At 40.8% G+C, this 26,617-nt stretch overlaps 1 protein-coding gene across 1 annotated transcript in view; it reads left to right on the forward strand.

Annotated features, from left to right (window-relative positions):
* Positions 1 to 24,679, forward strand: part of HSD17B4 (hydroxysteroid 17-beta dehydrogenase 4) — a 249,032-nt gene extending 224,353 nt beyond the window's left edge. Inside the window, exons 23-24 of the mRNA XM_075272298.1 lie at positions 20,580 to 20,707; positions 23,460 to 24,679. Of these exons, the coding sequence (XP_075128399.1) occupies positions 20,580 to 20,707; positions 23,460 to 23,549 (218 nt within the window). The 3' untranslated portion in view covers positions 23,550 to 24,679. The remainder of the gene's footprint in view (positions 1 to 20,579; positions 20,708 to 23,459) is intronic.
* Positions 24,680 to 26,617: the final 1,938 nt, after the last annotated feature.

Genomic DNA, 26,617 nt, shown 5'->3' on the forward strand with positions numbered 1-26,617 from the left:
TAGTTGTGCTTTGGGGCACTGTATGCTGCTACATACATGTTTCTAATGTTCTTGCTCTGATGTCATCTATGGTAAGCTTAGGGCAGAGGTTTACCTTTAGATAAGTTAGGCTAGATATCATAAAAATGTCCCACGTAGTAATACCTGTTTTGCCTCCTTAGTGCTCTTAGTGTATTCACGTATCACAGATTTAGTGCTGAAATATTTCAAAAGCTCCATTTTTCTGAGTAGGGTTTGCAGAAATCTATGTTCATACAGTAGAAACGACCCCATTTCGAAGTAACAGATTTCCAGTGCAGAAATTTCAGTAACAAAGATGCTGAGTGTGAATAAAGCTTTACATTGCCCAGCACACTCCATGAAGGAGACCAGATGTCTCACTACGTCATGTGTGGACCACGTTCTGGCCTTGTCACCTTTTATGATGGTCCTGTGGACCAGTTAGAGACAGACAAGTGGTCTAAAGTGGACTGATCTCCATAAGGGGCTTGGTAGATCTCTGTATGAGAAAGGAGATCGGTAAAGTTACCTTGTCCTTAGAAGTCAGTCAAGGTTCATGAAGTGAGGTATTGCCATGTGTGCGGGCTAGGCTGTTTTATTTTCATTCCTGCAGTTATTTCACAGCTGAATAAGCCAGTTCTTTTTGGATTTTCTGTAGTTGCTATGGTTTTAATTTGGCAGTCAACACCCAATACGTAACTCAAAGCTCCTGGACCCCAATGCAAAGTCTGTAAAGCGGCCCATAACTATTTTGTGCCATTAAGAATAGTGGTATGTTTTATGAGTCAGAAGACCTTTGGGGGGTCCCTTAAGGGCTAATTCACACGGAGTTAGGGGTCGAGGAGTTTGGTCAGGGAAAAAAATAATTTTTTGAAGTGTTATTTTCACATTCACACGTTTTTAGTTTTGGGTTTTTTCCTCCACCACGGTGTATGGACCTTGAAAAAACCGCTAGCGTTTTTTCCGCCTCCCATTGACTCCCATTGGTTTTTGCAGGGGGAATCCGCCTTAATAAAGGTCATGTGTCTTCTTTTTTCCGCTAGCGGAAAGAAGAACGCTAGCGGTTTACATAGGACTCTATTGTGAAGAGAAGGATTTTGAGGCGGATTCCGTGTAAAAATCCACACCATTTTGCCCCTTGTGAACTAGCCCTAAGGTCTAGGGCCCTGTAGTAACCGCTACCAATGATCAAACCCCATTTCAAAGATCAGGAAGCTTTTGTACTACCAACAGGAAGCTACTGTAACTGTTAAGAGTTAACGGTTTCTGCCCATTTTAACTTCCCTTTTTTCAAGCTCTTTCAATCGCGGTTGTTATGTGTTATCATTAGGTATATGTCGCCTGAGAATGTGGTCTTCAGAGGGTTTTACATTTGCAGTATGAATCATATACATTTTAGATTACAACACTTGAAAGCTGAAATTGATTGAAAAAATAAAAATAAAGATGCATTTAGCCAACTCAGAGAAAATAAGTAGTTTATTGTAAGGTGTTTTCATACTCTGGAAGTTAAAATGCTGCACCATCTGCGTCTCCTTACAGATTTTGTCTGTTCTTGACTTTGAGCAATTTGCTAAATCAAGGCTTTCTGGTTAATTTTTAGTTCCTATAAATGGAACACCTGCACCTTCGAATCCGCCTCACTATTTTCTTTTTTTTTTTTCTTCTTTTTTTGATGGGGAGGGGGAATTGGTTATTAGATTCGAAGAATATGACAGGCATCATATGTATCTGTAAAAATCTTGTTTAAAATATTTGAATGCTAATGAGAACATCTTTGAATGTCTGAAGGCATTATGTCTCCTGCTAGCGTTTGTTTTACTTCTGCTTTCCCTGTAAATTTCCACTGGAATAGAAACAAAAAATACTCACTTTATTTAGTAGTGATGAGCCCATGTGCAGGATTTTTTTAAAGTCCAAATTAAACTCCCTCAGAAAAAAAAAATATCTTAGACTAAGTATTGGCCTACTGTTGTGATATAGACCCTTCTGACCTAATGCACTTGTGTGACTGGTGGTCCATTCACTTCTATGGGGCTGGCTGACATTGTAGTGAGTGGATCTATGGGGTTGGCTGACATTGTAGTGAGTGGAGTTGTGGTAATGCAAGCACATTGGCGGCTAATTCACAGCTAGAATGCTGGGGGTCTTTTTGTTTCCCGTTCTCCTGATCGGTGGGAGATGTAGCGCTTGGGCCACCAGCAATGTGACACTTATTCCCTATCCAGTGGATGTAATGGGACTTTCCCTTTAACTGGAGTGAACACGAACAGATATTCAAGTAAATAGGCAATTTTGTCCTTGTACTGAGTATGAGTAGTATGCTAGTTCACTTTAGCATTTTAAGGACCCTTACTCCTTGTCGTTGTTGACCTGATTACTGGAGATACATTGCCCTCATAACCTAATTGCTTTATCTGTGGGCTTTGTCATTTGGTGATTGGCTATCCATGTTCTAGTTAGGGGATAATAGACATGTTTTGTTGACTAATAGGCCACAATGGGCTTTAGACCATGGCCACTGCTATTGTAAGTTCTGCTCTGTCACTTTGAGGAGCCTTTCAAATTTTCTGCGAAGTGTGAATGGACTCTGATTCCAGCCACAGATATAGTGCGGGTGTGCAGCAATCCTGTAGTCCAGGGGTAGGCAACCTTTTCTGTTCGGCGTGCCGATTTAAATTAAAAAAATCAAAGATAAGGTCCTCGGAGTGCCGGTCAATAATTGTAAAGCTGACGACACCTACACTAAAGTCATATAGCACAAACCGCAACATAGGGGTGCTGTCATACTGCGCTCCCAGCCACATGCGCTTACCACTATTTGCCTGGATACACATGTTCTTTTCCTTTAGAAGCAATGTAAGTACATGTGTAACCCACAATTAGCGGTAATGTATGTGACTGAGAGCAGAGTAAGGTCATACCTGTAAAGAGCTGACACACAATGTGCCTGTATGCTCCATCCAGTCCTTGGCCGTTAGTAACTTCAGTTTTCTGTAAGGGAGCATTCACACTACCGTCGGTGTCCAACTGCTAGTGTCCGCTGCTAATGTCTGTTCAAAATCTTGTGCGGATATTAGTATCGGACACTAGCTGTGTCCGTGACATTTTGCATTGATTTAAACAGACACTGGGTGCGTTCTTTTACTGTCCGTGCCTGTCCTTAACTGTCCGTTCACAAAGATGTCCGACTTTTCAAGCGGACAGCAAAACCCGATATGTAGGTTTTTCTGTCCGCTTGAAAAGTCGGACATCTTTGGGAACGGACACTTAAGGACACCCACGAACAGTAAACGAACGCACCCGATGTCCATTTAAATCAATGCAAAATGTCACGGACACAGCTAGTGTCCGATACTAATATCCGCAAAAGATTTTGAACAGACATTAGCAGCGGACACTAGCTGTCGGACACCAACGGTAGTGTGAACGCTCCCTAAGTGAAACGCAGATTAATTTGTCACTTTTAGTTGCTGGCGGTGCAGTAACAGCAAAACCCCAGCCAGGAATTAATGGGTGTCACACTTACAACAAAATGAATGCACTGGTGCCCAGGAACTGGATTTGGCTATAATTGCATCTAGTTACAGTGTCACCACCCAATAGAATCACACTAAGGCTGAGGCCCCACATTACAAAAATGCAGCTTTTTTTATTGCAGATTTGGCTGCGTTTTTCTTTCCGTCAAAGCCAAGAATGGCTAGAAAACGAATGGGAAATATATAGGAAGCTTCTTATACGTCTCCCTCCTGCTCAATCTACTCCTGGCTTCGGCTCAAAAAAAACAGCAAAATCTGCAACGAAAAAAAGCTGTTTCTGCAATGTGGGGCTTTAGCCTAAGGCCCTCACGTTGTTGGAACACAGCTTTTTTTTGTTACATATTTTGCTGTGTTTTTCTGAGCCTAAACCAGGAGTGGATTGAGCAGAAGGGAAACGTATAAGAAGCTTCCTATATATTTCCCATTCCTTCTGTAGCCATTTTTAGCTTTGGTTGAAATAAACCGCATCAAAATCTGCAACAAAAATGCTGCGTTTCTGCAACATGGGGCCTCAGCCTTAGGCTTCCTGCATACAAATGGCACGCATGTGGTTTCACTGACCTATATGTTAAAAAATGAATTGACAGGGCTGCAAATGCAGACAGATATAGGGGATGTATAGGACAGATATAGGGGATGTATAGGACAGATATAGGGGATGTATAGGACAGATATAGGGGATGTATGGGACACATATAGGACCTGCTCCATAGTTTTCAGCTCTTTAATTTGGCCCAGATACACAGCCACAAAAAGAATGGCTGTATATATGGGTCAATTGAAATATATAGGTCTGTACTTTATCCACAGTTGTAGATAAAGAGTCTGGTCATGTATATTACAGGTTACAACTCCATGTGTCTCATATTAATAGCAGTTAACCCCATCATGTCCCTCACATTAACCCCCTGTGTGCTTTACATAATTGACACTGATATGTGAGACATATGGAGATAATAAGTGAACATCTTTATTATATAGGTCCTTTATTAGTACCCCCATTTGTCTCACCTTTTTAAACAAATACTCATGTGTCTGAGAGACTTCTACTATTTGACACTTGTAGAAATTAAGGCAAACCGATAAAAGGTATCTTCCCTCTGAAGTGCCTTTTTTTTCCTCATTTTTTACATTTGGTATGTTATATTATTTTTTAGTAGCGATTGCCGCATCCGTGTTTTAAAGATGGGCTAGCAATGATATTAAAATTTGTTTCCTGTCATTGAAGACAACATTATGGAAACACTGCTTGATAGTGTATTTATTTCTCTGTAAAGAATGGTTCCATGCTGCAGAACTAAACAATGCAACAATAGGAAGAATCATAGGTTTCTTTTCATTTTTATTTTTTTATTTATTTTTCCCCCCAGTTATCATTCACAGCAGACAATGGCACCCGTTGGTGTTCTCACCCAAGCTCTAGATGTCTCTGTCAATGGCAACTTAATACAATGCAATGTTATAAACAAAATTCTTTACATTTAGGAAGTCTATGCTGAGATGCTATTTAGAATCTGTATATTTAAAAAAAAATTTCTACTACAAACTTAGAGGATCACTTTTCGTGTTTTCCCAAAGCTTCTCTTTTTTAACACCAATCTTTAGTTTCATTCACTAAAACATTGCATGTTACCAGTGTCTGATCTTTTCATGATTCTATTCCCAATAGGTCACTTGTATGCCATTTTGACAGTTACTTCGCCACTTTGTGTTGTATGCATTCCCATCAATTAACCCTTTTTCCGTGTTTCAATGGATTATGTTAATCTCTGGCAATCTGTATTAGTGACCACAGTTTTCTAATGGAAAGCTAGCCATACCCGTCATGATGTATTCATCAGACCATTGTGTATGTGGTAGAGGTTGGATCTACCTTCTCTACCCTGATGGCCGATATTTGGGATAATTAGGAGGGAGCAGATAGATTTCATCAGCCTGGACCTTTTGGGGGGAAATAAGTCATATGTCACGGTACTAGTGGAACAGGATCAGGAGTCCAGTCGTCAGGTAATGCACAGGAGGCTGAAGACAGCACGTGGGTAGCCCCAGGGGCTGAGGTAACAGTCCAAGAGCAGATAAGCCAATACCAGGTAGAAGTCTGTAGTAATTCGGGAGCTGTATTAAAGCTACGGTGAGCTTGCAGGCAGCAGTTGAAGTTCCAGGGAACTGAAGAAGCGCTCCAGCAAGGAGGTCTCCTAGGTGTCCAGGCTGTATTCAGATAGACAGAACACAATACCAACACAACAGGAAGTGTCAGAGTCACCTATATATAGGCAACCCAATCAGGGCAATACAGGGCGGGTTCCAATCATGAGAATCAGCTCATGAGCCTCTGCAGTAGGCTCCACACTGAAGTCCAGCAGGTTATTATTCAACAAGCTGAGTAGCTCAGGAAGCAAGGAGACACTGGGCAAGACAGCAGGTCACAGGTTCAAATCCTGACATCACTCCCCTCCTAACGGCGACCTCTGGGCGCCACAAGACCTGGTTTTGTTGGGTACTGCTGATGGAAACGTCTAATCAAACGAGGCGCATTGATGTTAGATACTGGTTCCCATGAGTTTTCTTCTACACCATACCCTTGCCATTTGATTAGGTACTGTAGTCGGTTTCTGTATATACGGGAGTCCAGGATCTTTTCCACGACAAATTCTTCTTGCCCATCCACTTCAACTGAATCTGGAGGTTGAGAGGAACGTTCAGGAAATGGATTGGACATAGCAAGTTTCAGTAGAGACACATGGAAAACAGGATGAATCTTCATTGTTTCCGGGAGTTGTAAACGTACCGCCAGAGGACTAATTATTTTAGAGATCTTATAGGGGCCTATAAATTTCTGTCCTAGTTTGGGTGCAGGGACCTTCAGCTTAATATTCCGCGTAGACAGCCATACTCTATCCCCTACTTTGAATTCAGGCGCCGGTCTCCGATGTTTATCTGCTGCTTTCTTATATCGCTCCTGAGCAGCTCCCAATGTTTCTTTTAACATTTTCAGATTTTGTTGCAGTGATGCGATTCTTTCTGTAACTGCTGGAATTAGTGGAGCCACTGGATTTTTGGGGAGAATACTTGGATGGTATCCCAGATTTGCAAAAAATGGTGTTTGCTTTGTTGAAGAATTTTGAGAGTTGTTGTATGAGAATTCCGCAAAAGGTAATAAGTCTACCCAGTCATCCTGTAAATGGCAGATGTAACAGCGCAGGTATTGTTCTAGCGTCTGGTTTGTACGTTCTGTCTGACCGTTAGTCTGGGGATGATAGGCCGTTGACAAATGAAGCTTGATATCGAGTGATGTACAGAAACTTCTCCAGAATTTGGACGTGAACTGCACCCCCCGATCTGAGACCACCTCATCCGGCACACCATGAAGGCGAAAGATATTTTGGACTATCAAATCAGCAGTTTCTTTGGCCGAAGGCAGACCGGTACAAGGGATGAAATGAGCTGCTTTTGTAAGTCGATCTACCACTACCAATATTGATGTTTTTCCTTTTGAGTTAGGTAGATCCACTATGAAGTCCATTGAGATCGAACTCCAAGGTCGTACTGGAATGGACAATGGTTGCAGCAACCCCATTGGTGAGGAACGTGAAGGTTTATACCTGGTACAGGTATCGCAAGAAAGGACGTATTTCTTTGCATCTTCTAGACAGCCGGGCCACCAGAAGAAACGAGATAACAGCTCATATGTCTTCTGTACTCCCTTATGTCCTGCCAATCTGGAATCATGTACGAACTGTAGAATCCTCAGACGCATTGCTTCTGGTATGTATAGACGCTGTCCATCAGTCCATACTTGATTTCTAAAGAATAGATGTACATCCCCTGATGGGTGTGATAAGAATGGATCAGTGTCATAGGCCGGTTTAATGTCCTCCAGCAGATCCCCTTCATGGATAATACCTACAATTCTTGTCTCGGAGACAATAGGAGTAGGTGGAGCTGAAGGATTAATATCACTAGAAAACATCCATGACAGAGCGTCTGCCTTTCCATTACGAGATCCTGGTCGGAATGATATTGTAAAATTGAAGTGATTCAAAAATAGACTCCATCGGGTCTGACAAGGGGAGAGGCACTTAGCTGATCTAATGAACTCTAGGTTTCGGTGATCAGTTAGAACTAGTATCTGTTGTGAAGCTCCTTGTAGATGGTGTCTCCACTCTTTAAATGCTGAGATGATGGCAAGCAATTCTTTATTTCCCACATCATAGTTTCTCTCTGCAGAAGACATCCGTTGAGAGAAGAATGCACATGGATGCAATAGCTTCTTTTCACCTGACCTCTGAGAGAGGATGGCCCCAACCGCACAATCTGATGCATCTACTTCTACCACAAACGCAAGTTCTGGATCTGGATGACGTAGTACTGGAGCCGTGGTGAATTTAACTTTCAAACGAGAGAAAGCTTCCTCTGCTTGTGGGGTCCAGGAAAAGTGGGTCTTCTTCTTTGTCAGCTCTGTGATGGGGGCTACAATCTCTGAAAAGTTTTTAATAAAGCGTCTGTAAAAGTTAGAAAAGCCTATGAATCTTTGCACTTCTTTTACAGTCTTGGGAGTCGGCCAATCGATAACCGATTGGATCTTTCTGGGATCCATACGCAATCCCTGAGAAGAGATGATGTACCCTAGGAACTGAATCTCTTCCCGATGGAACTCACATTTTTCCAATTTGATGTAAAGTCGGTTTTCCCGCAATCGTTCCAATACACGTCTTACATGCTCCTGATGTTCTTCTAGAGATCCAGAGAAAATTAGTATATCATCTAGATAAACCACCATGAATTGATCTAGTAAATCTCTGAAGATATCATTTGCTAGATGTTGGAAGGTAGCCGGAGCATTGCAGAGCCCGAATGGCATTACCAGACTTTCAAAGTGTCCATATCGAGTACGAAAAGCAGTTTTCCATTCGTCACCTGGCCTTATCCGGATTAAATTGTAAGCACCCTGTAGGTCTAATTTGGTAAAGACCTTTGCTCGTTGAACTTTTTCCAACAGTTCGGGGATCAGAGGCAATGGGTAGCGTTTTTTTACTGTAATTTTATTAAGCTCTCTGTAATCCACCACTGGCCATAATGAACCGTCCGATTTCTTAACAAAGAATATAGGAGCCCCTGCAGGTGAAGAGGATGGCCGAATAAACCCTTTTTTCAAGTTCTCGTCAATGAAGTCCTTAAGGGCATTTAATTCAGGTCCTGATAATGGGTATATAGTCCCAAAAGGTATGGGTGCTCCAGGAAGCAATTCTATCGGGTAGTCATAAGGACGGTGAGGTGGTAGTTTGTCAGCTTCCTGTTTATCACAAACATCCTTCAAATCCTCATATATTGTTGGTAACTGATGCGGTTCTTGGTTTTGAGTAGAGACTGTAATGGTTGGTTCGGGTTGATCCTTCACCTCATTGATCTTTGGGGGGAAACTCAGCATCTTAGTTCCCCAATTGATGGAACGATTCTGTTTCTGTAACCAAGGTAGGCCTAAGATGACTGGAAAGTGTGGAGAAGAAATGAGTAAAAATGAGAGAGTTTCCTGATGCTGAGGTTCTATGTGAATCTCCAAAGGTACAGTTTCCTGGCCTACAGGTCCCGAACTCAGGGGAGACCCATCCACAGTCTCCATCACAATAGGTGAATGTCTCTTAGATGAGCATATTCCATGTTTCTGAGCGAAACTAAAGTCCATGAAATTTCCGCTAGCCCCGGAATCCACCATAGCTGATGTAGAGATCCACATAGAATTGACCAATAATTTAAGAGGGACAAAGTAATGTGAATCCTTGTTCTCCTTTTTAACCTGAGAGGTCACTGATGATATATAGTGGACACTTTCTCCAGCTGACTGTTCCCCCTCTGAAGCTGAAGATTCTTCATTGGATGCATCGGGATCCATTACAGCGGCCACTGTTCTCCTGGGGCGATTCGCAGAGCGGTTTGGGCAATTTATAAGGAAATGTCCTGACTTTCCGCAATATAAGCACAGATTTTCTTTAAACCTATGTTCTCTTCGCTCGGCACTCTCCCGTTTCTGAATTGCATCAATCTGCATCGATTCTGGTTGGGATTCTCGGGACTGCTGATCAGATGATTTTTTATAACCCAGTGGTGATGTGGTAATATATTGACTGGTCGTGCGGTTTGCATAGCCCCATTTCTCTTGTCGACGTTCTGTCAGACGAGTATCAATCTGAATGCAGTGATCAATAAATTCAGAAAAGACTGAAGGAGCTTTTGCTCGTGCTAATTCGTCTTTAATACTACTGGAAAGTCCACTCTTGAAAAGAGCTAGCCTTGCTGAGTCATTCCAGCTAGTGTCCACAATCCATCTCCGGAATTCCATGGCATAATCCGCAACAGAACGTCTGCCTTGCCGTAATGTTAGTATGGTGGTCTCTGCTGTAACCATTCGGTTGGGGTCATCAAACATCCCTTTCATGGCTTCCATGAAGTCTTTGTAGTCATTCAGGCAGACGTCATCGGTTTCGATTAGCGGATTTGCCCAGGCAATAGCTTTGTGTGTTAACAGCATAATGACGCACAGCACTCTTGATCTCTCAGTTGGATACTGGTTTGGATGCGCATCAAAATACAAATTGCACTGGTTTACGAATCCTCTGAATTTATCCCGGTCACCATTGAATCTAAATGGCGGCAATCTTGGGGATGGAGCAGAGGTGGGAATCAGGCCTTGTACATCCAGCTGTGCAATACGTGCTGTGACCGCATTCATGGATGTCTGCAATTCCTGCAGAACTTGGCCTTGCATAGCGATTTTACCAGTGGTCATTTTATCAAAAGATTCCCATTGGTGCTTCATATCTTGGACCTCCGCATACATTGCGCTCAAGGCGGCTTCTACCTTTTTGAAGCGGACCTCCCAAGCTTCTTTCCCAACGGACTCCATTGTAGGTGTTGGTATCCTGTCACGGTACTAGTGGAACAGGATCAGGAGTCCAGTCGTCAGGTAATGCACAGGAGGCTGAAGACAGCACGTGGGTAGCCCCAGGGGCTGAGGTAACAGTCCAAGAGCAGATAAGCCAATACCAGGTAGAAGTCTGTAGTAATTCAGGAGCTGTATTCAAGCTACGGTGAGCTTGCAGGCAACAGTTGAAGTTCCAGGGAACTGAAGAAGCGCTCCAGCAAGGAGGTCTCCTAGGTGTCCAGGCTGTATTCAGATAGACAGAACACAATACCAACACAACAGGAAGTGTCAGAGTCACCTATATATAGGCAACCCAATCAGGGCAATACAGGGTGGGTTCCAATCATGAGAATCAGCTGATGAGCCTCTGCAGTAGGCTCCACACTGAAGTCCAGCAGGTTATTATTCAACAAGCTGAGTAGCTCAGGAAGCAAGGAGACACCGGGCAAGACAGCAGGTCACAGGTTCAAATCCTGACATCATAACCAGTGGTGTCTGGCAGTATATGGGAAACTCGGACAAGATTGTTGTCATCTAGTGAAAGCATGAACACGTGAGCCATAGAGCTACAAAACAGCATATATATGAAGTTTGGTTAGGCTTAAAGCATCACTCAGATTCACCATCAGATTTTCAGTATACATCCTCCTTTTTAATCCCAATTCACTGCTGTAAAATTCCCTCTATCTTCTCACGCTAGTGTTCTCTGGTAGACTTACACAATCGTTCCTGTTTCCTATTATTATTTTGATTAATTCTTTATCATCAAAGACAGGATAAGAAACTACAGCATTAAATTAAACATAAAGATATAAAGATATTCGTATATAGGATTAACACGCCATCACCATATTATGGAGTAGGGGGAGATCAGCAGATAGATCAATGTTTTATCAGAAAATATTCGGCATAATTTGTGACTTCTGGAGTAAATCTCTGACTCTTTGGAGCTTGAACGTCTAGTGGGTGGTCACAGTGTTTGACTGCCATCTCTTTATCATACAGGAAAATTTTCCATTCATTGGATAAGAACACCCACTGGACTCCCAAGCCCAGAAAAAAACAGGGATTTCGGAAAGGCAACTTTTTTTTTTTCTTGTAGATTTTGCTGCCATTATTTTTTTTGAGCCAAAGCCAGGAGTGGATTGAGCAGATGGTAGAAGTAGAAGAACTTCCTATATATCTCCCTCTTTTGTAGCCATTTTTGACTTTTGCTTCGGAAAAAAACGCAGCAAAATTGACATTTTAAAAAACAACAAAGCCTCAATCATAGTGTCCCAAATGGAGCTGACAGGTTCCCTTTGAAGAGGACCTATCATCTCCCCGATATGTCTTTTTTTAATACTTGTACTTCTTAGTAAATAACTATTTTGTAGACGCTAAGACATTCCTCTGTTATTTCTAGTAGAAATTTCTGAAAAAGATAAATACATACACTGGATGTAGTGGTGTCTGTCTTTTCACACCCAAGTGGTCCAAGTCCAAGTGCTGGCCATGCCTACACAGGACTGTTTAATGGGAATGGTTGAGTTGACTAAACTAGACATGTCAGGAGTGGTGAAATGTCCACTTTAAAGGTTACTGCACATATAGTGCTTTTCTATAGTGGAAGAAAATTGAATACCCAAAGGAAATTTGCAAAAAGGCAGACAATAGAAGCTCCATCCTGAGGGGGAATGATGCGACCATGTCTGGACCTGCTTTTCCGGTTTTTTTTGCATTTCAACCTACTAGGGCTCTGGCACATGGAATAGACTGGTGGAAATGATCCGCACTCCTGTACTGGCCATTGAATAGTAAAATTAATGTATAATAACGCGCTAGAGAGCTGTTTTAGCCGTCTTTCAGAGAACAGTAGTCAAATTCACTCTTTCAGAAAACATACAAAGGTAAAGTAAGAGAATTTCTATATCCATTTTACTTAGACATGTCAGTAGTGAAGATGTTCATGGATGGAATAGGTACAGTATCAGATCATAGCCATTTTACTGAAGTGTTTTTCGTGCTCTGAATAAAAAACCATTTACTGTATTGTTACAAGCTTTTCACTTAAATTGAGTTGAATACTAAATTATATTGTGTAGTACAATGCATTTATACTGAAACTTTTGGAACATTCTGTAAATTTGTGAGAATCTTAAAATTCTTACTTATTGCTTGGCATAACTGTACATTTGCCATATTATTCTGCTTTATCTGCGTTCTTCAGGCTGGGTAATGTTATACTCTTATTGTACATACCTGATTCACTGAGAGGATAATGCAGAAGAAAGCCAAGCATCATAGAGATGATTATTATTATTGTGTCATATACTGTATTTGCATGTGTGTATATGTATACATGATATATGATCTTTTATCATTTTATGTCCGAAGTGCCTACTTTGTTACACCATATAGTGGCAATGCATAAACCATACATAAGAGATTATATAGCTACATTACTAGTTACAGGTATACATTTCCTTTAAAGTGACTTTTCCAATGAGCTCAAAAACTATTTGCTAGTCAGTATCTATAAGGGGTGTTTACCTGCTGTTTGTTTTTTGTCAGTGCTTGTTCATTGTCTACTAGGACAGAGCTCTGATCGGTGACTATGGCCTACAGTCCCTACGAGTGCCTGCAGGAAGTCTGAGTAAGGATACCATTGTTAATGTCCAGTGCTGTGACCTGTCTTTGGATGACTGCAGCAGACTTTAAAGAGGACCTTTCACCATTTGGGGCACATACGGTTTAATACACCGCTAGAAAGCAGACATTGCGCTGCATTCAGCTTTCCCTTTCTGTGTCCCTGGTGCAGAGCTATCGGTGCTGGTACCGTAGCTCTTCACCATCAGTAGAGCGTTTCTGACAGTCACCACTTCCTCGCCACTCAGTGTCATCGCTGGGCATTAAGCAATGCCCATTCTCACAGTACAGCATAATAGGCACTGCTGTGAGGAAGGGCGTTCCTGACAGACTGTCAGAAACGCCCTTCTGATAGTGAAGAGCCACAGTACCGATACCGATCGCTCTTCCCCGGGGGCACACAACAGGAAAACCGATGAATTCAGCTCACTGTCAGCTTTCTAGTGGTGTATTAAACCGCATGTACCCCAAATGGTGAAAGGTCCTCTTTAACTGTAGCAGAGCAATGGACAAAGAATGACCCCCCTCCATCTGTATCTGTTCTCACTGACTCTAATGTAAATGAGGCAGACGCTTTCTTCCATCCTGTGTTTTTACTTTTACTTTGTAATAAAAAACAATTGTTTTTACACTGGGGGGAATACAGGAGGACACCCGACAGGCTCAATTAATGTCCATTGGCCTTATCCGGTGATGGATGAGAACAATGGACATTAAATAACCTTAGTGTGAACCTACCATTATTCCCCGACACACCCCTTGTCTCATCATTGGTTCAGGCCACTGCTGTCTCCCATCAGCTTTGCCTCGTCAGTTTCTGCTATAAGCACAAACCTATTACAGACTCACCAGGAAGACGGTGCATAAAGATAATTTCTATTATCGCAAGGGCAGAATGACTACAAAGTACAGATTACTAAACCACCAGTGAGAAAAAGATGATCAGGTAACTGCAGCAAATATCCAGAAGCAACTAATCCTTATTAAGGAGGACCCTAAAGGGTCCCTTTAAATTTTCTGCGTACGTCAGCATCATTTTCTTTCTTCTAAACTGTTCAGTAAAATGTCAGACTCTTCTGTAATTTTTTTTCCAGAAATCCACAGAGAAGTTAATTTTTTTTTTATTCTCCTGCATATTGTATGGCTTTCTCATAAGAACCGTCTTATCACGCTTCATTTTCTTAGCGGCAACAACACCGCTCTTGACAGGTTTGGAAATGACAGTAGAAGTCTGTTTTATATACAGTACACATATAATGTCTGTTATTATTCCGAGGCCATAAATCTGAGATAGAGCTGCGTTTGCTTGCCATAAACTGCTTGGCATAACACATTTCCCGTGCCCTCTCAAATCATTGCTTTCTAGTTTCGAGCACTTGCTTGCAGTCAAGGTTTACATTTGAGCAGTTTATTTGTCTATATTGTAGTCCTGGATGTAAATGAAATAATAATGTAGAGGTATTGAAAGAAAACGTCTTGGTTCCTTAGAAGTTTAGAGATGGATTGTTCTCTAATAGTTGGCCCATTAAAAGCATTTTAAATCAATCTGCCATAATATTATATGTCATAATTACATTGTTGGCCGTGCGGACCGAAGGGCAAAACTGAAAGGTATAAAATAGTCCAAAATGATAAATATTCTCCTTAGTTCGGAACTGCCCTTTTACTCTCAACATGAGCTGATGTTAGTTATTTTCCTAATAAAGAAATGGCAATAAAGTGAGTAGGTGACCCTTGATATATTATTAGAAGACACAATGGAGTGGCATGAGACCTACTGAGACTAGAAAATCCTGCTGTAAATGTTAGGAGATGTTCTCCTATGAGGCTTTATTATCATGAACTTGATATGGTATGTTCTTTATTATGTATTGAAGTTTTGGGCCCTAGTACAAAATACGCACACAGGGTTCTTATTTAACTATGTTCCCTTTAGATTGCTGGGGTCTTCTAAAAGGGGTTTTAACCTATCCACAGGAAAGGGGATGAATGTCATTGCTGGTCTTCCAACTGCTGAAACTTACACTTATCTCAAACAAGTACCCCACTTTGTCTTTGTGTAAGAATAGAGCAATGATTATACATGTCATTTGCACTCTATTCCTCTCTATAGGAATTCTGGAGATGGCTATGGGTTTTGTGTCGATGGCTAAGGCTTTAGACTAAGGCCCCACTGTGTTTTTTTTATGAGCCAAAGCCAGGAGTGGATGCAGTAGAAGGTAAAAGGATAAGAGCTTCCTTTATATTTCTCATTCCTTTTGTAGCCATTCTTGGCTTTGGCTCAAAAAAACGCAACAAAATCTGCAACAAAAAAAGCTGTGTTTCTGCAACATGGGGCCTTAGCCTTAAGCACCCGGGCTGAGGTGTAAGTGCTACTTTTGTGCCCCCTACTACATCCTTATTGGCTTGTAAGATAACCAAGCCAAGATCTAAGGGTAATCTGCTGTGTAATCTGGGCACCTCCACTGCATATGGAACGTATGTGTTCAAACATAGGTATGTAGAAGCTCCAGACTGCAACATTCAGCAAGATTATACCATATTGCTTTAATAACATGTGGCCATTAATGGCAGTAGCTAAGTCTGTATGTCTGGTTTGTGCATTGATAGGATATATGTTCTCTGAAGTATAATGTTGAGATTTGCTTTCACTCATAACGATCAATCACCCATTTGATTCACTTAGCGTTCATTCATTTTTGCATTTGTCATTACAGTCGACTCTCGATATAACGTATTGCTGGGTCCGGGGAAAAAAAATACGTTATAAGGCGAATACGTTATACGTATATAACGTATTTCACTGTGCCGGACCCCGACTACGTTATTCACGATAGCACCTTTTTCGGCCCTATAAAATACTGTACGTACATGCGCGTGTCATGCACATAACGCCGAATGTAAGAATGTCAGAATGCAGAAGCCAAATTAAAACTATTTACATTTATTTATACAGTACTGTATGTCCGTGTGTGTGTGTTCGTATCATTCACTTTTTAGGACAGAAGAAGTCCTCAATACAGGTTTGTTTTTGCACAGCTTTGGTGCGCAACCCATACAGCACACTCTCGACGTTTGCTACCTGATTAATGATATGTTCACCGACATCAAAAGCGCTAATGAAAGTCTTCACCTTTTGAAATGAATCGAGAACATCAGAATATTTTGGCACGATTGTTTCGGAAACGGAATTGCTGCTTTCAGAATCAGAATTTGGTTCCTCAACAATACACTCCTCCTCCTGCTCGTTTTCGTATATTTCCTCAACAGAAAGCACTTCTGATGTAATCACCTCATCATCCATGGTTGCGTACGTTTCGAAATCTAAACCAGACCCTGCGATGAGTTCCCAGCTTGGTGTATCAATAACTTCGGCGTCACCTGGGATTTCTGCTTGCTCCATTTCTTCTTCCTCATTTTGATACAAAATCACTGCTGCTCCAGCTGCTTCTAGCTCCGAAGGTTGAGTGTGGTTTCCAGCACTTTCAAACCCTGCTTTCTGGAAACAATTCTTGATGCAAGCGGGGGTCACTTTGTTCCACGAAGCTACCAGGAAGTGCATGGCCTGGAGAAGGTCCGGTTTTAACTGATCCAATTGGTTGCGCTCCATCAGCGCAAGTGCCCGCTGCACGAGCAAACGCCTGTAATTGTACTTGAGGGACTTAATTACACCCAAATCGAGTGGCTGCAATTTACTTGTGCAATTAGGCGGGAAAAAATAGAGGTCTACGTTGCGTAAACCCTCCACTTCTTGTGGGTGCGCGGGGCAACAATCCAGGAAGAGGGCCACTTTCCTGTTGCGTGTACCCATCTTTGCGTCGAAGGCTCTCAAAAATTGCACGAAAAAATCGCCCGTCATCCAAGCTTTGGTGTTGTTTTTGTACTCACACGGCAGTGTGCGTACGTTCTTGAAACAACGTGGCTTCTTGTACTTGCCTGCAAGGCAAATTTACAGTAATTCAACATTTAAATTAAATTTAGTGAAGCTCGTTTATACAGTACTGTACTGTAATTTTAGTTTACTTGCCTATCACCAGTATAGGAATCTTCTCCGAGCCGTCCACATTGGTGGTAACGAGTACGGTGATCCTCTCCTTGCTCATTTTGCCCCCGTGGCATTTCTCCCTCTTTACAGCGATAGTGCGATTCGGCATCAAATTAAAAAATACGCCAGTCTCATCAGTGTTGAAGACATCTTTTAGGTCGTATTTCTCTAAAATCTTCGGCAGTTGCTACGTTGTCCAAGTTTCAACAGTAGCCACATCTACAGCCCCACTTTCGCCAGCAGCAACACAATACGAAAGACTGTTTCGTTCCTTAAATCTCGTGAACCAGCCACTGGAAGCAACAAAGTCTTTCACATTCATTTTTGCTGCTAAAGTGTTTGCCTTTTCCCTGACAACCGAACCATCAATATTAATTCCGGCAGCTCATGCTTGGTTAATCCACTTCATCAAAATGTTTTCCAATTCCTCATGCTTTGCTTTGCGGAATTTGGAACGTTTTCCTGACATCTTCCCGAGTTTCTCGCTCTGCTCTAGGATATGCTTTTTGTTTCTCACAATGGTATTGACCGTCGTCAGAGGCATATTGTAGCGATTTGCGAGATCTGTCTGTCTGAGGCTAGAGTTGCCTTCCAACTCCCGTATGATTTCAACCTGATCGATGAGAATAGACACGTACAGTAATGAAATCGCGATGCAATCAACACAAAACCATCTTTACCAGTGTGCAACTCCATGTCACGCTTACCTTCTGCTGCACAGTAAGCTTAGTCCTCTTTTTGGGAGGCATTCTGATGCCAATAAACAACCAAAACCGGAACTTCACACGACATGACACGTACGACTTCCTTCCGGTGAACTAATCTACCCAGAGGGCACTGTGGTGAGAGACTCGTCAGAGGCTCGCACGTATAACGTACTACGTTATACGAGGCAGAAAATGCATGCGATTGGCTGGGTGGGACCCTCCTGTACACAACGTTCTATGTTATATGTGGCTTGCAATTGGCTGCGGGGGTCCAAAAAAGAGTACGTTATATGCAAACCATATTACGTTATAACGGGATAAAAATACATGTAGATTAGTCGGGACCTGAGAAAATATACGTTATAGCCTATATACGTTATATACCAATACGTTAAATCGAGAGTCGACTGTATTTCATTATTTTAGAATTTGGAGTTCTTGGGTTTATTTGGGTTGTACATGAGCTTCACATCAGTTACATGGGTTTGGTCAAAGTAAATATAGTTTGAGCATATATTTTTTTTCCAGCAAGGCTTCCATTCTTTTGATGGCCTGGAATAGTGCTGCATGCTCTGCTGATCTTGCTGCCATATTTGAAAGAACTGCATAGTGTTAGCACAGCCCCAGTGGCAGTGTGGACATTGTTCTTACAGAAATACTTTGTAGGGACAGCCACACACATTGGATGTGCAGCTTGTCAGATCTTGCATGTTAGCTCTTTGTAGATAGGAGGGCAACTTTTTGCTCCAAGAAAGAGGATCGGCTGAAAAAAATCCAATGAACTATGAACCAGATCATTCATAGTCATTAGATTGTCCACAAATCTCAGTAATTGAATCTGCTGACTCTAGCCTTACAGTATGTTGTATTGGCTGGTAGAGCATGACGCAATGTTTTCCATAGATTTTCCCTATGATTTTTGATGTATATCACTAATGCCACACAGGCTTCTTACTGCTTTACTTTTGCCATTTTCTCCCTGTAGTTTGAGCGGAACATTTTAAACATAGTTACATTTTTGTTTCAACAATTAATCCGGTATTTGCGGCGTATACACGAGAGAATGAAATGTTCCTGTGCTTTAGTGCAATTCCCATTATGTAGAAACAATATGTTATAAATGGAGATAAAAAAAAGCTGAGACAAGACAGGTCTTTTTATGTGACACACACTGGTTATGTGGCTCCTAGTTAAATCTCTCTGGCAGTACATATGACAGGGGAAATATGGCACGAGAAGGCAGTGCTGTGTTTATGGCAGCAAAAAAACAATTCTGCTTTCTTTAATAAAAACTCATTCCTGAAGAATCCTTAGAGTCAAACAAATAGTAAAATCCTGGACATGGTTTTTTCTTTTTTTTTTTTTTTTGTTTTTGTTTTATGTACTTACAAAAAACACATAACATGTTTGTGCTGCGGAGTTACATTCATTTCCATTAGCCATTCATTGACCTTACAGCTTTGTGAGAATTGAATGTGTTGACATCTGAGAAGTTTTATGAAACTTTTGTCTTTTTTATTTAAATGTCTTAAATGCAGATGGACAAGATGGAAATGGGGACAGTTTTGCTTTTGAGCTAAAGTTACTGTACATCCCATAGGAGTGTGAGCCTTATATCCAGCAGTTCATGCCGCACATAAAAATCATGTACCTAGCTGTGTTTTTAACTAGTGATGTTTCAATAGCCAGAGCTGCATGTGGCAGCATGTGAAAGAGAATCTCAGCTTTCATGAGATACCAGAACCAGAACTTTTTCAGTTGGTATAAAACTAGAGATACAGCCCTTCGATGTGACCAACTTCCCCTGTGTCAAATGCTACAGCTCTACATGCTGGCAGTACAAATGTGAACAGCTTTTCCCTGGTAACAGCTCAGCTAGAGGGTTGATGGAGAGAATGTTGCCAACCTGTTTTCTATTAAAAGGAAGTTAGATAGGTTAATTAAGTATATTGATATATCCACCCTCCCCCAAACACAATAGCAAAAAAACAAAAAGAAACATTAACGTGTTTTAGTTCGTAGTGTTCTCTATGTTGGAATATTACAGTTACTTTAGAAGTCTTTCATGCCCATGTTGATGTTTGTTTTTATTTTACTTGCCACTATTAAAGGGATTGCCAACCATTTTACAGTTCTATACATTGCCACTTTATTTACCACTCTTCTTCTGCTCCAGTATTAATGTTTCCCAGTTTTCCACCAGTCTCTGTTTTTCTGGTGGTGACATGGAATGTCAATATGACAAGTGACTGGCTGCAGCGGTGAGGTTTTGATAATACGGAGGCCTCCCCTGTGGCAAGGGATTGGCTGCAGAGATCACATGTTGTCTTGACACGTCACTGGACCATGGTGAACACCGACCAGTGGGAGATAGGGGAAGCTAGTGGGGGTATAGTAAGTACTGCTACTACTAGTACTGCTACTGGGGGTTGTATTTTACACACTTTAAGTTGATTTAAAAAATTGCATGGGGTTAAACAATGTATTTAATACCAAAATATACTTCTCAGACACAGTGACTAAGCTGATCTGTCAGGGATACTACCTTGGTCCAGAGTCTTGAGTTTCTATCTGTTTCCCTGTACCATTGCTGCAATAAATGGCCAGCTGCTGAGTGTATCTTTGAATGTGTACGTAGATGCATCAAGTTAATGTAAGCTACGTAGCTTGAACTTTCAGTATGCCACTTAGAAACATATGTATGAACATAAAAAACATAACTTTTTTTTATGTTTCTACAGCTATTGACTTGAAGAATGGATCTGGAGAAGTGTACCATGGGAGTGTTCGTGGTCGTGCGGATACTACATTTACTCTGTCAGACCAAGACTTTATGGATCTTGTTCTGGGAAAACTCAATCCACAAAAGGTAAGGTTCTTCCACCTGGTTTAATGAAGTTTCTGATAAATGGATATGCATTATTGCACTTCAGCATCTGATTGTGAGAGGAATAATGTTTTATTGCCAACATATTTCCAAGCACTTTACAATTCCAGAGTACAGTACATGTGCCAACTAAATGTTTGCAAATTAAAAAATAGGGGCGACGCAAGGTAAAAACGTAGTATAGATAGGCTTACACAGAGAGGTCTTCTCCAATGTTGACAGGACCAGAGTTGAAGGTCTAAAATAGCATATAAGGCTAAGGCCCCACGTAGTGAACCGCAGTCAAAAAACACATCACAGTTTTTCCTGCAGCACTTTCAAATAAAGTCCGGAGAGTTTTTCTCTGCAGACTTTCTGCTTCAATTATACGTATACGGAAACCATAGGTACAATTTACATGCTGTGTTTTACAAAAACACAAAGTTTCTTTTTAAATCGCAGCATGTTCGCTGTGGATATTTTTTGCAATTTGTGGATGAGATTAGCTAGATTTCCATCCACTTTGCAGGAACAGGGAACTCTGTTGCGGCATTCATGCTATGTGGGGCCCCGGCTTAAAGGCGTTTTCTTTGTTTGTTTGTTGTTTGTTTTTTGTTTTTTTTACTGAAGATGGATCAATATCAGATCAGTGGATGTCTGACTGCTGGCACCCCCATCAATCGAAGGAACTACAGCAGTGCTGAAAATAGCACATTTGCATCCATTGTGCAGTTCTATATATCCCATTCCAAACTACTACTCCTCATACAGAACTGTGCTGTTTCATCAACTGATCGGTGCAGGTCTTGTCTACATGTGCACCTTCATTTTTTCCATTTTATTATACAGTAAATTAGGTTTTAGGCTAGAAGATTCCCCCCTCTGTTCAGAGTGGCATATAAAGAATATTCCCAGTAGTATATAGGTCCAAAATGTCTGATTGCCGGGGACCTCTCCACTGGGACCTCTACTGTTTACTAAATCAGGGGTCCCAAGTCCCCTGTTCCTCTTTTTTTGCACAAGTACACTAACCATGATGCAAAACAGCCATGAAAGGGAGAGATTCCTAAAGGCCTTGTTGCATCTGTTGGGACACCCATTTTTAGGATTCCTTATAGAGTTAAGTCAATAACAGCAGATGTTCTATCTTTTGATGACATGTTAAAACGGACTGTCAAAAAATTAGTCAATTGGTGAGTAGCCCACTTTAAATGAACTCATTTTAATCCAGTTGTGTGACGGCCTTTAAAAAAACATCCGGTAGGTAGCAAATAAACTCATTCATGTGAATAGAGCCTAAATGAAGTGGTGAAGTGCCTTCTGCGATTGGTTATTTAACGTTGACGTCCAAAGTAGGCGGTGGTCACATTAATGTGACTGGACTGTGTATCTATGTAGATAGCCAAGTACAACAATCAAGTATTTTCCGATAGACCGTAATTGTATCTGTATTTTTTTTCTTATCGGGTATTATTCACACATCAAATATTTGTAACTGTTTTGTGTTCTAGTTTAGAGAACCTGACATTATAACATACTGAAACAGATTTACTTAATTAGGATTGACCACATCCTAAAAAGTAGTATAATGCCGTGTAACCTAAAACTGAAAGTTGTTTATAGTATATCTGAAACAATCTGTATTCCCTGCCCAATTGGGAACTTACATTCCTAGATGGGGTCCATGAGAACAATCGTGGCACATTGATGGACTTAATGGTTATGTTATGTCCTGTATTATGCAATTCCATTTCTCTGTTCTTATTGCTCTTATATGTGCCTTTGGAGGTACTAGAGATGCTCTCGAATCTCTGATCCCATCAGTGTGTCACAATCCTTGACATTGTTCTCTGCAATTTGTATAAGTAAAGCTGTGATCTTTCCTACAGTATCATCTGTCAGAACGGATCACCCCATATGTGTTCTTCTATTCCGACTTACAGTCCTTTACCTCATTTTCTACTGACAGAATGACTTCCCATTGGGTCATATTTTGGGCATGTTATCCTTCTTGTTTCCTGCTTTTTCACTTCAGTCACAATTCATTTGTAAACTTATGTATAATTCTAGACATTATTCAGCCAAGTAGAGTATTCACGGCTGCATGACTCTGCAATCTGTTCACAGATCCATACCAATTAAATGTACAAGACATAAAAGAAGAATACAAGAGAGCGAGGGCATAAAGATATAAAATGCAATGGCATTATCTTCATACCACTGACTCAGCAATGAAACTTAACTTTGCCTTTAAGGCATAAGTATTGTAATAGACTGGAATACTCAGCGTTCTTATAAGCAGCAGGGAAAAAAATCTGGAGCTATATATTTACCACTATGAAGACCTCTCTTGTAGGAAAATGTCATCACAACACTTGCAATGTGTGCTGTCAACTGTAGCACTTTTTAGGTTTTTTTTGTTTTTTTGCAAGGCATTTAATTTAGCGCTTTCTTCCTTTGCTTTGCCAGGATGTGACTGAAAAATTAAGTGTGCATTTATGTCTTGTGGGAATATAAGATGGAGATTTCAATGTGTTGCTGATTATATTACATCTGAGCTTGTTTGTTTTTGATGCCGTGCATCTTGTTTTTTTGCTTTTTTAGTTTTTTCAATAACTGTTCTCTTTTAGCAAAAAAAAAAAAAAATCCAAAAAACCCTGTTTTCTCCAAGACGGGGTTCGGTCAGAAAAAGAAACTTAAAGAAAATAACTAAACAAGATGTGTGTCTGATGCTTCTTTGTTTTTATTTATCTAGGCATTTTTTGCTGGCAAGCTGAAAGTCAAAGGTAATATCATGCTGAGCCAGAAACTGGAAGTCATACTGAAAGACTACGCTAAGCTGTGAGCGCGCTCCTGCAGATCCAGCCAACGCCGTCCTCAGCACTGCACTGCGGGTGCTATAATCGGGCACTAACTGTAATTCTGTGATGAGACATGAAACCTCTAACAATTGTTGTAATTCTTAACTACTAAGCTAAGCTAGAGAAAAAACTAAGATCCCAAATTCAGACTCCATCATTTGTGATGTCTTCAGTAACCCAATGAGCAAATGGACAAATTAATGATAGTGAAATATTATACAAGAATACAAAGATCTAGGTACGGAGCTTTTCTCCCTTACACAAAAATTCACTTACTTATGTAGACCATTGAACTATACTCTGTCAAGATGAATGTAGGGGAACTCTTATTGAGTAGGGTCCAAATATGCCCACAGTGGTTGGCAGCTAGCACATCTGCTTAGCTATACAAACGTAAAGAGGGTTATTTCTAATGAATAACATACATACTCCGTGTCTACCAATGTGTCCTTCCTTAACGTTTCTCTTAGCTCAACGTATCTCGAGATGGCATGAGATGACTAGCTTTGCAAAAAAACAGGATTTTGCAATATTCCATTATGAGAAGTCTACAATACAAATCGATGCGTGGCCACTGAGTGGACGTGGATGGTACTGTATACTGCAGCTTGTCAAGGATTTTACTAGCATGTTGTAATCTTGTATTCGTTCTGTTTGTTAAAAATCGGAGTTCCTAACCAAATTTGAGCAAGGATAAGGGTGGGCACATCTATATGCCTGTATTCTTGTTATGAACCAGAGATTAAACATTGTGATATCACACAGAGTGATGTGTGTTATATTACATTAACAATGTGCAAAATCCTTTGACGTGCACATGCAGCTACTCCACCGCCACTGATAGCATAGCACCAGAAAGATATATTTTTAAGGAAATGCTGAATATCATGAGAGTCTGCAGAATCCCATATAATGATTTCTTACATGGCCATCGGATGAGCTTTAGATATTCATTTTTTCTCCTTAAAAAAGATGCAAACTTTCCTTTTCGTGCTATGGCTCATTATCTTAATGACATGTCAGCCTTCCTCTGTCACAATACACTGAGCTATACTGAACCGAACTTGTATGTAAATACTCTATCTGTGATAATAAAGAGCAATGATTGATTTAAGGCATCGCTTGAAGTGTGTATTTAATGGTCAGATCGCTTGCACTGGGAAAAATAAGTGTATTTTCATGCTCTAGTGAGTGGCTTTATTAGATAATGTCATTGTTTTGTTTTTTTATTTTCCTTTTGCCATGCAAACCGTATCCCGAATATGTTCCACTGTGCCGTGCAAGCTGTTCACTCAAAGGATTGTTGTAATGTTTCATTTATTACTTAGCTTTGTGTCTTACAGAAAGCCAAAACAGACATTTAATTGTCCTTAAATCATTTGCTTTCCGTATTTAATATAGATTTGGGATAATGTACTGGGATTTCACATGTCATCCAAGGTTACAGAAGTGCATTAAATCCTCCCCAGTACACAGGGCTTGGAAAATGAGGATGAAATCACAGGTGCAGATGTTAAAATAGCGTCCACATGGGTTATTAGAATTCCAACTTTCTCTTATAAGCTCTGGGCATCGGAAAAAGCATTTTAACTCATAACAGGGTTTAGATATTGTGGCTGTGTATGCAGAGGAAAAATCCTCACTTAGAACAATAGAATAATAAAACTACCAAATTAAAAGTGAATATATACAAATGTTTCTCTGTTCTGTAACCTCTATCAATCAAAAAGCAAGTTACTTACAATACATGCATATAAATTGCGTTTGTGTGTAATACAATTACTCAATGTTGCCCACCATGTAAGACACTTGTAAAATTATAGGGGTTGTCCAGGATCCCCAGACAACTCGCACTTGAATCTGTCCTTATCAGCTTTTTCACCCACAGGAATAAGATTATGGAGTCACTGGTGGCTGACCACCTTGGATATACAATATATATGGTTGCAGGTGCCACCACTACAGTGTGCAGATTGGAAGCTCTCTAAAGCTCTGTACACTGTACTGGTGACGCTGGAGTACTGCAGCCCCTCTCCTGTTGACTTGAATAGGAACACCCTTCGGCCGTATACCTTCTATACAGCTTCTGACTTGCAAAATAGCGGATTGGGACGAGTCCAGGTGTCAAACCCCAACTGACCAGATAGTGAAGAACTAACCTGTGGATGCATGATTCTGAGATGAATTTCTAAAGAAAAAAGTTGTGTAAATCTTGTTAGAATTTCTTGAAGAGACATTGAGAGTCCTCATTACCCCGGTCACACAGGCTGAGTGACAGCTTTCCCTGTATCTAGTAGCACAAAGGTTTTCCTTGTTCTTCAGAATTGCAGCAATTCTTTGTGGCATTAATCTCACTAGGTGGTGAGATCTTTCTGCAGGACTATTTATTGTAGTTGTGACAATTATGTTAAGGTTCTGTGCAGCCCATTCTACCTCACCCAGAAACACTCTGTAGAATTAAGATTTGGGGTTGGGAAGATCAGGGCAAGTCATGGTTCTGGACCCAGCCCTGGAGTACGTGACTTTTGTGGCATGTTGAGTGTCCTTCTGCCATTGGAATATCCAGCTGCCATGAAGGGATAAATTTGGCCAACCAAAATACTGAGTTGATCCTTAGTATTTTGTTCATCAACCTTTTTCAGAGGACTCTAGACCAACATGTTGATATCTAACATAAATGGCTCATCTATTTATTCTCATTATGCCAAATTTTGACTATCCAGTCTGCATGGTGCAGCAGAAATCTGAATTAATCTAACCAGGCAGTATTTTTCCAAAAGTGGTTTATCGGATTTTGCCCCTTTTGCCCAAGTCTTTACTTCCTCTTTTCCTTACAGACCTAGTGTTTAAGCTGGGCATCTGCTGTTGTAGTCCATCCATGCTAAGGAACATCAAGTTATGCCTTCAGACACTTTTGCTTGTCTGTTCACCATCTGCTCATTATAAAAGCTCATGACATTTTTCTCTCAACCATTTCGAGGAGTTTGTCCACAGGATTCCCCTTTTGTTGGATGTTTTAGCTTGATCACACCATTTTTTGCATAGATTGTTG

The sequence above is a fragment of the Leptodactylus fuscus genome, chromosome 1, assembly GCF_031893055.1.
Source record: "Leptodactylus fuscus isolate aLepFus1 chromosome 1, aLepFus1.hap2, whole genome shotgun sequence".
Classification (NCBI taxonomy): Eukaryota; Metazoa; Chordata; class Amphibia; order Anura; family Leptodactylidae; genus Leptodactylus; species Leptodactylus fuscus.